The 16,376-nt window shown below is 44.0% G+C and overlaps 1 protein-coding gene across 1 annotated transcript; it reads right to left on the bottom strand.

Moving 5' to 3' along the window:
* Window positions 1-15,284: 15,284 nt before the first annotated feature.
* LOC108804955 (galactoside 3(4)-L-fucosyltransferase-like) lies at window positions 15,285-16,376 on the bottom strand. The gene has a single exon (XM_018576892.1). The coding sequence runs from the start codon at window positions 16,374-16,376 to the stop codon at window positions 15,285-15,287; it is 1,092 nt and encodes a 363-aa protein (XP_018432394.1).

Here is a 16,376-nt window from a genome sequence, read left to right as displayed (position 1 = left end):
GCATAAAAACGCGCAAAACCGCACTAAAAAAGTGCGAAAACAAACAGTGCTGGAACGCTGTCACTCTGGTGTGAATGGGGCCTTAAAGCCTAGGTAAAAGTTACATGGGCTCTGGCCACCAGGTGTTTCACATCAATAGAGACTAATTTTGTTAGATGGGCCATGTCTGATAGACTTGCAGTGACATATGAGGATCAGCAGGGCACAACCACAAAGCAGAAGTTGTATGTGTAATATGCCTGTCCCCATGTACTTATATCTATACAAATCATACAACATTTACACACATTTGAAAATGTGTAAAAACTTGTACAGTAATTATGTTTTACTGATACTATAAAGCTAGACATACACTATACAATATGATTTAGTGATTCAACTATAATATGATTCAACTATTTAGTGAAGGGCCCCAATATGTTCAAAATATCTTTGACCCCCAGGTGGGACAGACATGGAGGCAGCCTTGGAGATACTTTATCGAGAAAAACAATCCCATACTTCTGTTCCCCATGGTCCCTGTGTGTGTTGTAAAGTAGTCACCGCTCCAAGCTCACTCCTATGATGGATTACAATCTTGTGTTAAGTTTGATCCTTTGTATTGAGATTTTCTCTCGATCTACTGAGCCGACCTGTGACAGTCTCATTGTCACAGGTCGGCTAGAACTATGAGGTGAGTGGAAATCACTCATCTCATAGTTCTCCTTTAAGGTACTTGAATGTATTTTTAAGATTTAACTTCTGAGTTTAGTGTCACTTTAAGAATTTATATGCCAAAAATGATTGATTAAACCCAGTATTGAATTTTTCACCATTACTTTATTTTCCAAATATCAAACACGATAATTAAGAGATAGGATAAAGGTTTTAGTGCAGAATAGGGCCGCCATTAGAAATATTGGGGCCCCATACACTCTACCTGCCAGGGCCCCCCTCCCCATACGAACCAGAGCAGAGTACTCTGTGCAGAAGGAATAAAGCAGAGTTTCTCACCCAAAACCTGGCCATACACCTACAGATTATCTGCAGATTTTCTATGGTCAGATGGAAAAATTGCAACAGGTTCCTCCGTCTATGCTAAACTGTGTGAATGGAGTGATCTCCCACTGGGCCAAGCTTCAGTATCTTGCTAGTTGGCCTCGCTGGCTCTCAAAATACCTGAACAATGCCTGCATCCAATCAGATTGTTCAGGTATTTTGACAGCCAGCGAGTAACAAGATAATGAAGCTTGGCCCAGTGGGAGATTCCTCCATTCACACAGTTTTGCGAAGATGGAGGAATCTGTTTCACTTTTTCCATCTGACCATAGAAAATCTGCAGATCATCTACAGGTGTATGACCAGCTTTAGTGAGACCAGGGTCTAGTGATTTTCTTCCAAAACCCTCCTTAAAGCAGAAGTAAAGTGGTTATTGAAGGGAAAAAAATGCACTCCGGAGGTGTTTTTTATTGTATGTTAGTATGCAAAGCATATTAGCACATTATGGCCGCAAATGATCCCCTCCAACATTGCCCTATCCTCTCTCCCCTTGTCGCTGCCATCTTGTCCCGGTCTTTTTCCAGGCTCAGTGTCTTCAGCCTCCTGATTGGCTGGCATGATACAACTCCCATGAATGGGAATTCATCTTGACATGCATGGCTCAGTGCACTGAAAAAAAATGCTGACAGGCAGTTAGGAGTTTTTTGGCAGAAGAGACTCACTCTCTTGGCACAGTCTCTGCTAAAAAAACTGCATGTCAGCAATTGTATTTAAACATACTTTACCTCCACTTTAAGGCAGTCATTTCAAAATACAATAAAGCATGGAAAATACATGTTATGCATTCCCATTTTTTATATTAATATAATAAATGCATGGGAATGTAAAATATATATTCCCATACATTTATTGTATAAGCATAATCTTTTTCCCCTATCTAGTGCCTGCCATGTATGTGTTAATCTACCTTGCAATCCTGTTATCATTACAAGATAGATCGATAGACTTATGTAGCAGGCACTAGGTAGGCGACACATCTGTTCAGCCCATGCGGTACTAGGTGGGTGTCCTTTAGTGAAGGTCTCCTCAACTCACCCAAGCTGCCGCTGACTCCCCCGGTCTTTGTGCTGCTCCTGGATTTTGTGTGATGTCTCCATTACTGCAGGTGGAGAGGGGACACTGGTGTCTCCCAACAGTCCGACACCCTGCTTCCAAAACACAGCGCACACACACACTCCCGCCACCAGGGTTCAGCTCTGCTCCCTTTTTCCAATATTGCTTACCCCTGCAACCTTCTTCTAAAGATGATCACCTCTGCACTCCCTGCAACACTCTTCCTACACTGCTCACCTCTGCACCCCCTGCATCCTTCCCCCCTACACTGCTCACCTCTGCACCCCCTGCATTCCTCCTCCTACAATGCTCACCTCTGCACCCTCTGTATTCCTCCTTCTACACTGCTCACCTCTGAACCCCCTGCATTCTTCCTCCTACACTCCTCACCTCTGCACCCCCTGCAACACTCTTCCTACACTTCTCACCTCTGCACCCCATGCATCCCTCCTCCTACACTGCTCTCCCTGTACCCCCTGCATTCCTCCTCCTACAATGCTCACCTCTGCACCCTCTGTATTCCTCCTTCTACACTGCTCACCTCTGAACCCCCTGCATTCTTCCTCCTACACTCCTCACCTCTGCACCCCCTGCAACACTCTTCCTACACTTCTCACCTCTGCACCACCTGCATCCCTCCTCCTACACTGCTCTCCCTGTACCCCCTGCATTCCTCCTCCTACAATGCTCACCTCTGCACCCTCTGTATTCCTCCTTCTACACTGCTCACCTCTGAACCCCCTGCATTCTTCCTCCTACACTCCTCACCTCTGCAATACTCTTCCTACACTTCTCACCTCTGCACCACCTGCATCCCTCCTCCTACACTGCTCCCCCTGTACCCCTTGCATCCCTCCTTCTACACTGCTCATCGCTGTACCCCCTGCATCCCCTCTTCCTACACTACTCACCCCTGTATACCCCCTAAAACACTCTTCCTACACTGCTCACCATTGCACCCCCCTGCATTCTTCCTCCTACACGGCTCACCTCTGCTCCCTCTGCATCCCTCTTCCTACTATACTCACCCCTGTACCCCCTGCATACCTTCTAAATAAGAGACAGTTGTGAGGCATGCAATCCCAGGACTGAAATAGTATGCTCCCCTTTACTTTCATTATAATAAATGTGCAGGCAATTTTTCACGCATGGAACAGAATTGAATTAACATTTTAGGTATTTACAGACAAGGGACTATTTGGAAAGCTATAGTACAATTAGCTGATACTAAGTCTACATGTCAAGGGATATGTGCGATAAGGTGACCTTCACTGGGAGCAATCACAGAATTTCATAAAGGGATACATGCTTCAATAAAGGAAGAAAACTCCATTTATTGGTGAAATATATCACACAGCAGACAGGTGGTAGAGGTTTTGGACTATTACATACCAGTAAGTTCTTCATACTTCTGTTTGTTCCCCTCGTCCTTTCTGTGTCATCTGACAAGGGCGCACGCAGATGGTCTGTCCTGCCAGAAATAGACGGAGCAGAGTCGGCCAAAACACTCCCCCCGTAACTCCCAGCTAACATGACACCGGGGAAGAGAGGACAACAAGAGGGTCCTGCCAGAATTAAAGGGCAACCCACTTCATAAAAATAAAATCAGCATTTTACCTTTAAAAAAGAAAAAGTAGAATTCACTCAGAATTATTATTATAACACGAATACGAGTTTGCTTTAATCTTTTTTTAATATATGTGCTACAAAGGCCAGCTGAATGTAAATATGTATGGTAATGTTTTAAAAACATTATTTCTATGTTTAGATTATAATGTATTAATGACACATGGGGCTAGACAGGTACCACATCCGTGTATCCATAAATAATCATAAAGCAAAGGTACCAAACCCAAAAAATCCATAAAATCATGTTTTATTTAAAATACATAAAACCAGACAATTTTGTTGGCTTTACTTTTAAGTTTAGGGTCACTGGAGTAGATTTACTAATGTACTCTTGTGACCCGAAGTCAGCATATAGTGTGCTGCTGCCCTCTATATGCAGGGCGAGATTAACATAGGGGCCACTGGAGCGCCATCTCCAGGCCCACCACTGGAAATAGGCCCAGCCAGCCCAGATCGCCTCGGTATGCACCATGGCTGGCTGAACACTTGCAGGCAGAGGCAGTGGTGACTCTCTAATCAGGCATATTAGGCAGCCACTTAATTAGAGAGCTGCCACAACTGCTTCTCGTCCGATAATGCTCTTAATCCGGCCCTCACTATATGCTGACAGCGCAGAGCCGGGCTGCAGCCAAAAAAGTATCCCGACAACATCTACCTGGCTGCTTGATTGATAGCTGGCTCTCTAGAGCCAGGTTCTTAGTATTGGGAACAGTATATTTTATTCTCCCAATACATCTACTTTAAAATTTGACATACAATGCATAATGCAAAATGTACAGGATCCACCGGTACTAAGCTTTTTCCCACACCATCGCCTTACACAATTTATAATAATTAATACCTAAATATATTATAATTAGTAATCAATATGACCATGTATCTGTAATCAAGGGCAGCCACCCTCACTAAATACCTAAGCACCCTCTACCTCTTGCTTAGTAGTACTGCACAATGATTGTGCTTTGCTCTTGCTCCAAGTCCAGTGCACAGTATGAATTTTATTGGAAAAAATAGACTCCATGCAGTTTCTAACCAGGTAAAACACCAACAAGACTTCTGACAGCCAGAGACCATGTTATCTTTTGCCTAGGACAGGGGTAGGCAACCTCGGCACTCCAGCTGTGGTGAAACTACAAATGCCATTATGCCTTTGCCCCTAAGCCCTGGTTCACACCTAGGCGTATTGCATATGCGCGTCTGTCACGTGTTTTTTTTTACCGCGATACTTGGCTGTATCCCAATGGAAACGCGCAACAAAAACGGCCCAAAGTAGTACATGTACCTTTTCAGGTGTGGGCCATTCTGTAGCGCGTTAGGGACGTGCTGAAATACGCCAAGGTGTGAACCAGACCCATTGAATACAATGGGATTTAGATGTTTGAGCGTTTTGTAGAGCGTTCGTCGAGCGTAGAACGCGCTACAAAACATTCAGGTGTGTTGTCTGTAGCAGTCAGAGTCTTGCAATGCCTCATGGGATGTAGTTCTGAGGTTGCCTACCCCTGGCCTAGGTTGTATGTCAAATGAGGAAGGCAGTACTTTTAGTTTTGGACAAACATATAAAATGATAAAAACAATATATATAAGTTCTTTGTTCTTGCTTGAGGAGATTCCTCCTTCGTTCCAGTCGGTCTGGTCAGCCTCTATTCTGGTTGTCGGGTCTCAGCCCGCAGTCCAGGGTCAAGACGCACCCCCGCAGGTGTCGCGGCGGCCCGGCGGGGCACATCTCCGTGTGACGCGGCGGCCCGGCGAGGCACGCCCACGTGTGACGCGGCGGCCTGGCGAGGCACGCCCACGTGTGACGCGGCGGCCCGGCGGGGCACGCCCCTGTGCGTCATGACGCACGCCCAGTGATGTCACTCGGGCTATATAAGCAGGCTCAGGAGGCTCAACCATTGCTGAGTGATCTTCAGCCTGTGATTGGTATTGTGTGTTTCAGCTCCTGTTCCCTGCTCCTAGATTGACCCGGCTTGTTCCTGACTCCTCTCTGCTTCCTGATTTTGGCTTATCTGATACCCTCTGGCTCCTGACCCGGCTTGTTTCTGACCATTCTCTGCATCCTGTTTCTGGCTCATACGAATTACCTCTGGCTCCTGACCCGGCTTGTTTCTGACCATCCCTGGAATCTTCTGGAAAAGCACCATTCCACATCCGGCACCCGTGCTGCTCTTGCCTGTGCACCTCCTGTTTCAAACCCCAGGGGTCCACAGACAGAACCGCAAGGGAGGTCCTCCTAGTCACTTCGGGCTCACACCACGGTACGTAACACTGGTTTGAATATGTCTTTGTTGCCCGTAGTATTATCAAGAAATACGATATAATTCTGTCAGTGCAGTTTAAAAATGAACAGATGGACTATGATTGATAGAAAAACACCAGCAGGTTTTATGGGTTCAACTTCTCAAATATTCAAAAATGATTATGGGACCGCTCCTGAGAACGCCACTAGACGGCGCTGCTCTACAACATTATACATAGCTGTCTACGCAGTAGGTAGTGACATGTTCTGTAGCGCTGTACCATGTGGAGCCCATATAAGAAGTGTGCATACTTCCCAACCCTCTCTGATTTGAAGGCTGACTTCTCATTCTTCAAATGCCAGTTACTTGGCTGTTCTGCAGGTCCTCTTACTTCAATGCTTTAAGCCACTGACCTAGAACAAACATGCTGTAATCATTTGTCTGTTATATTTTGTACTTTTATATATTCCTAACAGGAATTTAAAATACAAAGATCAGCTTTAATTAAAGAATTGTTGATATATAAGAAAAAAAGATACATGCAATCTTCATAATAGGATATAGATCAGGGGTGTCATACTCAATTTCATCGTGGGGAGCTGCATAAGCATTATGGTTGCCCTCAAGGGGGCCGGTTGTATCTACTCTTTATCATATTAAATCATTGCCTCAACATGCAATTATTACTGGTTTTAGTAATGACTTAAAGGATAAGTTCACCTTTTGCACCACTTTTGCAAAAGTTAAAGAAATGCATAATTAATAATATATAGATATAAAAAATAGGTTTTCTAGCAGGTCCCGGCCAATGAATAACAACTGGGCAGAGCCTGCCGTGACATCATGTGTTTAATGACAGTTCATCGTCCCCAGGTCACCTGGGGACACTGAGCTGTCATTGCAACTGGAGTGGAGCCAGCTGTGAGATCACGTCTGGCTCTGCCCAGCTGTCATTTGCGAGGCGTTTGGCCGGCCGCTGCAGGTGTCACTTTGGCTCAGTCGAGCCGAAGCATATGCCTTCGGCACGGCTGAGCCGCTCAGCCGGCTTTGGGTCCTGTACGGGCAGTAGTGAATAGCCTGTACAGCAGCCCTTCGATTCGACTGAACCAAACGGCTCTGGCGGCTGAAGCTAGCCGAAGGATCAGCCGGAGCTATGGCTGATCCCTCGGCTAGCTTTGTGAATAAACCCCTAAGTGTACCTACTCACCACTTTTTTTTTTCAATGACGTAGTAGTAAGATGGTTAACGTTGTGACTATAGTATATACTGTATATACCAGCGGAGTGGGCGGGGACCGGGCAGCAGAGTTGGGGGGGTCAGTGTTCTTTCATGGATTGTGGAGATGTATTCCCTTGAAGATCTGGTGAGTCTGGAGCTAAGGAGGCCTGTACACCTAGACCCTATACCCTCTCTCCCACAGAGTATGTTCAATAAACTGTTCAAGTAGCATCATAATACTGAAGTGGACATCAATTTATGGGCAGTTAGTGCTAATGGGTGTGGCTGAAAACCAACCCCTAGACTGACTAGATGAGGACCGGCCAATCAGCGGCTCCCTGCGGGGAGTTATCGCTACAGGTGGGGGCTCGTCCTGTGGATCTTCTAGTCGTTTTTGAGCCGTTTCTGAGTATTTTTGTGCTGCTGTAACCCATAGCAACCGACCCAGTAACAGTGGAATTTGTACCCAAAATTGCTATTGTTGTGTTCTGGATGTCCCTAGCAACTAAAGAGACTGTTTCCTGTGATTCTGTGTGTTTCGGACCAAGAGAAGTGTGCTTTATTCTGAGGAAAAGCCACTTCTGGACTGAGTGCAGTTTCTGCTGGGAGAGAGAGGGTTAACAGACTCCAGTGAAGATGAGCCACTGTGTACGTGCTGACCAGCCCGCCAGCATGAGGGGGAGGAGTTTTCTAGATGCTTCTGGCGCCGCTGGCCAGACCACGTGAGCAGTTAAAAGCGCGCTTGCAACCACGCTACAGCTGCTGTGAGACACGTGGAGAGACGCTGCAGTGATTGCAACACTTGCTGTGAGAGAACGAACAAGCATGGCTGTGATCTATTCAAGCATGGCTGGCCTCATGGACGGAGACTGGAAGGTGACTGCACCGGGTATTACCACCTGCCCGACTACGGTCACTGATACCGGAATCCATGTGAGAGTCTGTGGAGACCTTACCATCTGTGCCTTGGGTGCATCGGAGACATTGGGCATAATTTGCAAGGCCTGCCAAAGCCTATCTACCAATGTCAGACCATGGACTCGCTGCCTGGGCTGTGGAGACTTCCTGTGGGAAGTAGTGACCCCAACGCTGCCACCGCGAGCCTCCCGGCTAGATTACACCACTGGTCGGCTGGTGGAGGATAAGAAGATGACGCGATCGGAACCCGCTCCGGCTATTACTCCGAGGGAGAAAGCTGAACCGGAGGTCGGGGATCGTTTGCCTGCAACGGATGTACCGTCTCCAACTACCCCTGATGTCATCAACCCTCCAATCTCTGGCAGCCATGGGAGAGGCCTTCTCCCCTGCGGGGAGTTATCACTACAGATACATAATCCTGCCCCTGTACAAAGCATTAGTAAGACCTCATCTGGAATATGCAGTTCAGTTTTGGGCACCTCTTATGACTAAACTCTGGAGAAGAGGCGATTAAGGGGGGGGGCATGATCACCATGTATAAATACATAAATGGTCCATATAAAGAGCTTGGTGCCAAATTATTCACTTTAAGGTCACTGCAAAGGACAAAGGGGCACTCTTTGCGTCTGGAGGAAAGGAGGTTTAACCTTTGCATACGGAAAGGATTCTTCACAGTTAGAGCTGTGAAAATGTGAAATAGACTCCCCCAGGAGCTAGTTCTAGCTAGCTCGGTTAATTGTTTAAAATAACATCTGGATATATTCCTAAATGCACAGAATATTACTGGATATTGAGTTATTATAGGTATATTAGGCATCAGAGATTGTTGATCCAGGGAATATCTGATTGCCTTATGGGATCAGGAAGGCATTTTTTCCCCCCTGTTGGAGCAAATTGAACCATGCTTTATAGGTTTTTTTTGCCTTCCTCTGGATCAGCGTGGGCATAGCGTTCTGTTTAGGCTTTTTTTTTTTCCGTATCTCTATAGGTTGAACTCGATGGACTTGTGTCTTTTTTCAGCCTGACTAACTATGTAACTATGTAACTATGTAACTGTGTATAACCGGCTTTAGACCTACCTCCCCCAACTGTCTCACATTTAGAACCAAATCCCTCTTTCCTCCTCAGTTGTCCCTCATTTTGGTCTTGTTTGCTATTTCAAAAAGCCAGTATAAAGGAAAAGTAATGGTGAAAAAAACAATTATGGGTTTGCCAATCATTTTTATCATATATATTCTTAATGGTTCACATAACTGGGGGTATGGTCATTGCCTATAAATATATTGTGCTAGAAAGCGTCCCTCTTTTATTTATTCATTTTCAGACAACAATCCAAATTTCTCACATTTTACCTAGCTGACAAACACGCAACAATAAAACAAGACAAAACATTACATTAAAGGAGAACTATGGGGTTAGGGCTTTTCCCCATAGTTCTCCTAAGGGTAACGGGAGAACACAAACTAGCGTCCTCCCGTTACCCTAAGCTCAGTATACCGCGAGCTACAGCTCTTGGTATACTGAGACACCGCAGCTAAAGCGGATCCCGACAATTGTGTCTGGATCCGCCCAGTTGCGTGAGTGACAGCTGGCTCTGCCTATCTAGAGGCAGAGCCAGCTGTACCCGCCCCCTCCCCGTCCGTTCCGCCAGTCAGTGCTGGGGGATCTGAGCGGGAAGGGGGGAATCCAGTCCCTCCCTTGTCACGGCTCTGTGCCGTGGCAGGATCGAGAGGTGATCGAACGCCGGTATGTGTTCGCTCACCTCCCGATCTACTGAGCCGACCTGTGACAGTTTCATTGTCACAGGTCGGCTAGAACTATGAAGATGAGTGAAAAGCACTCACCTCATAGTTCTCCTTTAACCTCCGGAAGAGTTTACTAATACTGTGTAATGTACATTGCATGTTGAACTGTGTTAAAGTCAACCTCTGGCGAAAAAAATTATAATTAACATACTTTACCCGGTGTGTAAATTATCACTAAAAAGGAGGGTGTTATGTGTGGAGGGACGCTTCAAAGTCTAAAAATCTTGCACATAATGGTGCTGTTCCAGGCACTATGGGGAATGCAACTTGAGCAGTGAAATGCTGCAGTTGCATCCCCAACCCCTCTCGCTACTTGCCCATTCACAAAATGCTTTGTATTTTTCTTGAAAATAATACAAGGCATTCTGTGATTAGAGGAAGAGAGGAGGGGACGGGAATGTGACATCATCTCACCTCCTCCAATCACAGAAATTGTATTCTTTGAGAAAAATACAAGGATTTTGTGAATGGGAAAGTAGTGAGGAGGGGTGGGGGAGGTGACTGAACCTCTTCACTGAAGTTACATCCCTCACTCTCTATGCAGAGCCTGGAAAACCATCATCATGTGTAAGAGCTGGCATGCTGCATGTATACTATGCAGGGGCCCTCCACTCATAACATAAGGCTGGTTAGTGACAATGTACACACCCAGTGTGTAAATTATACTTTTTTTCCCAGAGTTCTGCTTTAAGCATGACACAAGGGAGCTTCAGTTTGAAAAATCTGCTCCTCTAATCATTGCAAATAGTGGAGTTGCAGTCTGTTATAATGGTAAAGCACTGGAGATGAACTGTGTTAATAGGGGGAGTTGGCGTGCTGAACTTACACATTGAATGGCCCCTGGTGATGAATTGCCAATTGCTTAATAATGAGAAATGAAGTTCATCTTCTTATCAAACATGAAGTTTTAGTAAGCCACCTTACTGTTCAAGTCCTTATGGGACCTTGAAAAGTTTCCATTCAGTTCTTGGCACTGATTGTTTCAGTGCTGGCTGTATTGGGTGACTATAATGGCTGAGACCTGTTTTTTTTTTTTTTCTAAAGACAGACCTGGGGAGACTAGTGGAATAGTCTGTCAACCATTGTTTACAGTGTTATTTGTGTATATTATTTGGTTTATTACTTTTGGTTATTGATAAAACTGTTTGGTTAATAAAAGGGCTGCAGTGGCCGTTAAAATCCATGTCGTGCAGTCAGTGTGTTTATTGTTTTTTTTTAACAGAGGGACAAAAATTGACGAATCCATCAGTCAAGAGTTGTTTATTTTTGTAATTTGGCATTTTCATCTTACAATACAAACAGAAAATGTAAACATATGCAACACGCAGGTTGCAAATATGAACAAGGACAGATACTCAACATACATACTTGCAGCCAACCCCTCTCTCCCCATTCCATAAACGAAACATCAGACGCAAGATGGTACAAGATGGTACCCCTGAAGAAGTGAAGTCAATGGAAACAGCTGTCAAACGGATTTGATAGTGTTTTTTTTTGTCAGAAGGCAAAGTATTAAATACGTAAATAGTGGCATAGTATTTCATGTGAGTGGCCATTTTGTTATATTTGTAATTGTAAACACAGAGAGCACTAGTGATTTGTTGTATATCTTATTCATGTGAGCATTATTTTGGATGAAGGATTATTCCACAAGAGGCATAACAACCCATCCTTTACCTGCGAAAGGGAAAAGAGCTCATCTAGACCTTAACTAAACTATGAGGTCTGACCATAAAGCAAGGGGCAAGTGGTCAGTGGCATCACAATGAGGTTGCAGGGGAGGTGGGGTGCACACGCGTAATGACGTCCCAGAGGGTGACACCTGGTGGCTGCACCGGGTGACACATGGCTTGGGGATGCCTCTGAGAATGCTGGAGGTTATGTGATATTTTACCCACATGGCAAACATATTCACTTCCCGTTTATATATCACCTCTTCACATTGAAAGACTATTTGCACATTACAGAAGTATTTCACAAGGACTTTCTCTTATATCACTTAAAAGCTGGAGGATATTATGTATATGGTTGATGTAGCTATTTGTTAACTTAATTAATAATTGGTTTATATATTGTCTTTGTTTGTTTTTGGTAGTAGAGCTACACTTGGTTTAATTTGACAAGAGGATATAACATGGCCAGAGGGTATACAGATATATTCCCATCAATCATGATAGTTAAAGTTAAACAGCAGAGGCATTGACACCCAGCCAGGATTCCCATAGCTTGTTAAATTTATGAGGGCATGTCCTAGCCTCATAAATGAATTTATACTTTGGGAAGACCTCATTGATTATTATCATATATGTCCTAATAGTAAGAAGTTGAGGGCTCTTTCATTGTAGCAAGATGGCGTTGAGGGCATTGCTCAGTCCTGTTTACATGGGTGAAATGTAGGTACTCCTGTAGTCTTGTCTGGTTATGCTATAGCCAGCTTTACCATGCGGTAATATCCTGTGGGTGGAGAGTAGAGATAAGCCTGGGCTTGGTGCAAACCCACTCTGCCTGAGTTTCCCCAAGCCTACTCAAAACAGACTGCCATGCCCTTCCTGGCCCATTTTCCTTTAATATATAATTGATCTGATAGTTCAGAGCAGACTCAGCTAGTTTTATTTCTCTATAGGCATATTTCTCTGTAGTAGGCAGACTGTTCTGTGAATTCTATTCCTGGCTTTAGTGCAATCCAATAACAACTTAATAAAAAGTTTAGATATTAATCTAGCTAGGGATGCACAGATACTTTTCGAGTACCAGTGGCGATACTTGGCATTTTCATGAGAACTACCAGTGTTGCAGCGGTTGCAGCTGGGACCTGGCTCTGGCTCTCCACCACTGTCCTGAAATCATTAGTCTGTATTGTTTTAGAAAAACTGTCACATGACAATAAACAAAAATGTATCAGTACTTGTACTTGTAAGTACTCGGCAAGTACCAGTACTCGTACTCGCAAAACTGGTATCGGTGCATCCCTTTATTTATATTTATTAAAACAAAATCGCACATTAAAACAGAGATGTACAAATCCCAGGAGCTCCGTGTGTTTCTTACAAATGACAGCTGCCTCCTAGTTTTTGAATTTTTCTCTAGTGCAGGAGCTCAAAAGTATCGGTACATGTACTCGTACTTGTACCGAGTAATGTACTTGGTATCTGTGCAACCCTAAATCTAGCAATACACAATGATTTCCTGACTGTGGTACCACTGCGTCACTATGACAACCAGAATTATTGTGATAACCAGTGTAAAAATAAAATCTTAATATGGAGAATCAGATGGGCAGAAATTTCTAAAGTAGTAAAAAGCCTTTAGGTCCTATAGAGTGAGCTGCACGTGTAGGGATGATCAAGTCAGGAGAATACAGTAGCCAATTCATCTTTTTTTAATTAAATTAGGATCCTAAAAAGAGAATATACAGTATAAGGTAGACAGTGTGTTTGTGAGGCTTTGGTGGATTCTGGACGCTTGGGCAAACTGTAGGGCTGGAAGTGCAGCTGGGTACAAGGTGACAGAGCAGGGCTAGTGGAAGCTGAGATAAGACAGCTGAGTCTGAACATTGACAACTGTGGAGAGGGGGTGTGCCGCTGCTCCACAGGCTCACAGGTATGGTTTCTAAGGATGTTGGGAGCTGTGGGGAAGCCAGGAGCAGTGTGGACACCATGGATCTCTGATTGGTGATCTGCAAGCAGGAGGAGAGTAAAGCTGCCTGTACCCTGTAATATTGAACTAACAAAATATAACAGATTTCTCCATCAATGCTGATCGAGGAATCTCCCGCTGTCTTCATTGTACTCTGACCCGGCTCTGTTTGTTCAAAAAAAATTTGACCGACTCCTGCGATCAGCTGATCGAGGGAAACCGGACGAAAGAGTGCTGACAGAGGAACCCCCTGTGTGAATTTTGTATATTTCGTAACCGACATACCCCGGTCGGCTCTCCATCCTGACACTGTGAGGCGAATTTATCAAAAATGGAGCAGACAAAATCTGGAGCAGCTGTGCATTGCAACCAATCAGTTTCTCTCTTCAGTCTATTCAATTAAGATTTGAAAATGAACGAGAGAAGCTGATTGGTTTCCGCCTCCCCTATTGGGGGAGGTATCATGCGCTCCAGGCTGGAACGTGCAAGTGCCCCGCGGCCGCGTGACGTCACGTCCACATCCGCTGGCTATTTAAACCTGCAGGGAGAAGACGATGACGCCCTAAGAACGCCAGGAACCTGCTGCCCTACTGACCCCACATACAGCGCGCCTAGGAAGGACGCCTACTACCTCCCATAAGGGAGATCTTGGATCAAGGAAGTCAGCACACCAAAAGCGCAAGTACTCTGGATTACCCCAATTTGAATCTTAATGTATTGCACTACATAGAACCTATTTATGGGTTTTGGGATATCAGTATCTGCTGTACAAGGACTGCCTAAATAACTAGCTTCTACTATGCTTGCTTTTTGAGACCGTGCTGTGGGGTGTGGGGTATAGACTCCTTTATTGTGCATATACTACCTAACTATTGCATACCACCATTCATTGTCTGATATATTGTTGGCCTACCGCACTAGCTTGGACTGTAGTGGAATGCCCATGCTTCCCTATCGCTGTTTATTGCAAGTAGCCTCTCCGGATTAATTACGCTACTGCTTGATGATACACGTGGCTATGCCTTAAATAACTTCACTGCTATTCCTTTAATATATTTATATATTTCAAGTTATACGGCACATGATGCGCGAATCCCAAACTCTCCATCACTGATTGAGAGTCCCAGTTTTTTGTGGTAAAATTAGGTACCTCGGCTTATATTCGCGACGGCTTATACTCGAGTATATACGGTACCTGTGTTTTTATTCAACCTCAAAAACTGCAACTTTGTAACTATATTAAATGATGGGCATATAGAAATACATAGCATGTTAAACTGATAACATAAAAGTTCAATTTTTAATTTGTATAAAATCTTTTCACAAATCAAACTACTACTACAGAGTGTGCATGACATATTGTTTGCAAAACATGCCAGGCTTTCTAATAAGTAAGCCCGACAAGGCTTCTGGGCACTCTGGTAGATTGTGTTAATCCACTTGTTAAAACATTGCTGTCTGTGCTGGAGTATGACTTTGTTTAGCACAACAGCTGCTAAAGAATTCACTCAGTGCTCCATAATTATATACTATATCCCTGTAGTCGTGCAGTAGTGTCAATTTTCATGTGTAAACAAAAATAAACTTTTTTTTGGTACTGAAAGTAGTAAAATAAAGTATCTATCTATCTATCTATCTATCTATCTATCTATCTATCTATCTATCTATCTATCTATCTATCTATCTATCTATCTATCTATCTATCTATGCCCTGCTTACTACTGTTACGTACTAGACCCAACAAATACCTTCAGACTTCCTTTGTAAACCATTTGGCCAAACTGTGAATGACCTGGTATCTAGGTGCTTTTCTTATTGGTTCACAAGCTTGGCAGTATCTATATTGCCATCCGGTCAATAAATTTACACGGTAGTGAGATCTCCAATTGAAATACTTGCGGTACTTCACATCATCTTTGTCTAACTCAAGAAGGTAGGCAGCCAGCTCCTTAGCGTTTGGAAAGTCATCCACATGAATGAAGGCATCGCCGGGAACAAAACGTTCATAGTTTTCCCTTGAAGTTCCCAACACAACTGGCACGGCCCAGGTGCCAAAAGCATTTGACCACAACTTCTCAGTGATGTAATCCTTGTATTCAGAGTTTTCAAAGGCCAAGTAAAATTTGTACTGAGATAATGTAGAATGGAAATCTTCCCAGATGAGCTTTTTGTGTTTTGACCCATAAACATCAACAGAAATATATGTTTTTAGCTCCTCATAATAGGAAATCCTTCGGACACCTGGATACCACTTGCTGACTACCCAAGCCACTAGTTTGGATTTTTTCGGCATGGTAAAGTTTTGTGGTTCCTTTAGGGTTTCAATCTGACCATATGGGACAAAAACATCTGAATCCTGACGGAACGTCATAGTCATGTTAAATACGTTGTCCAACATATCCAAGTTTTTAATAATCAGTGGTGGCTCCACATTGGCCCACACCCAATATTGGAAAATAGGTCGTGGTTGTTGAGGCAATAGGTTTTTGTTATACATTATTTCCACATGATGAATGATCACACCATCGGCAACACTGTATAGACTCCTGTCTGTCGTCATCTTGCAGCCTGGGATACCGAAATCTTGGTAGCATCTATCTAATGGGAAGGTGTATCCCCAAGGCCAGTGCCAAATCAGGATTAGAACCTCTTTCTCTTTCTTTTGCTGGGGAATTATCTCTTTCTCTTTTATATTCTGGGTGATATTTTCCTGTGTCACCATCTTTTCTGCACATATTAAGTGTCTTGCTCTTACATCCACACGACTCCAGAAGAAGGAAAGCAGCATAAAAAGCAACAGGAATATTATTATGACCTTCTGGTTGAGAGAAGCCAAAATCAT

Source organism: Nanorana parkeri, unplaced genomic scaffold (genome assembly GCF_000935625.1).
Source record: "Nanorana parkeri isolate BGI_ZX_2015 unplaced genomic scaffold, ASM93562v1 scaffold80, whole genome shotgun sequence".
Taxonomy (NCBI): Eukaryota; Metazoa; Chordata; class Amphibia; order Anura; family Dicroglossidae; genus Nanorana; species Nanorana parkeri.
The sequence above is the reverse complement of the archived record's forward strand: the minus strand, read 5'-3'. Positions and strand labels throughout refer to the sequence as shown.

Excerpts from the sequence above, each read along its gene's own strand:
- LOC108804955 (XM_018576892.1), bottom strand. The coding sequence starts at position 16,376 with ATGATTTTGGCTTCTCTCAACCAGAAGGTCATAATAATATTCCTGTTG.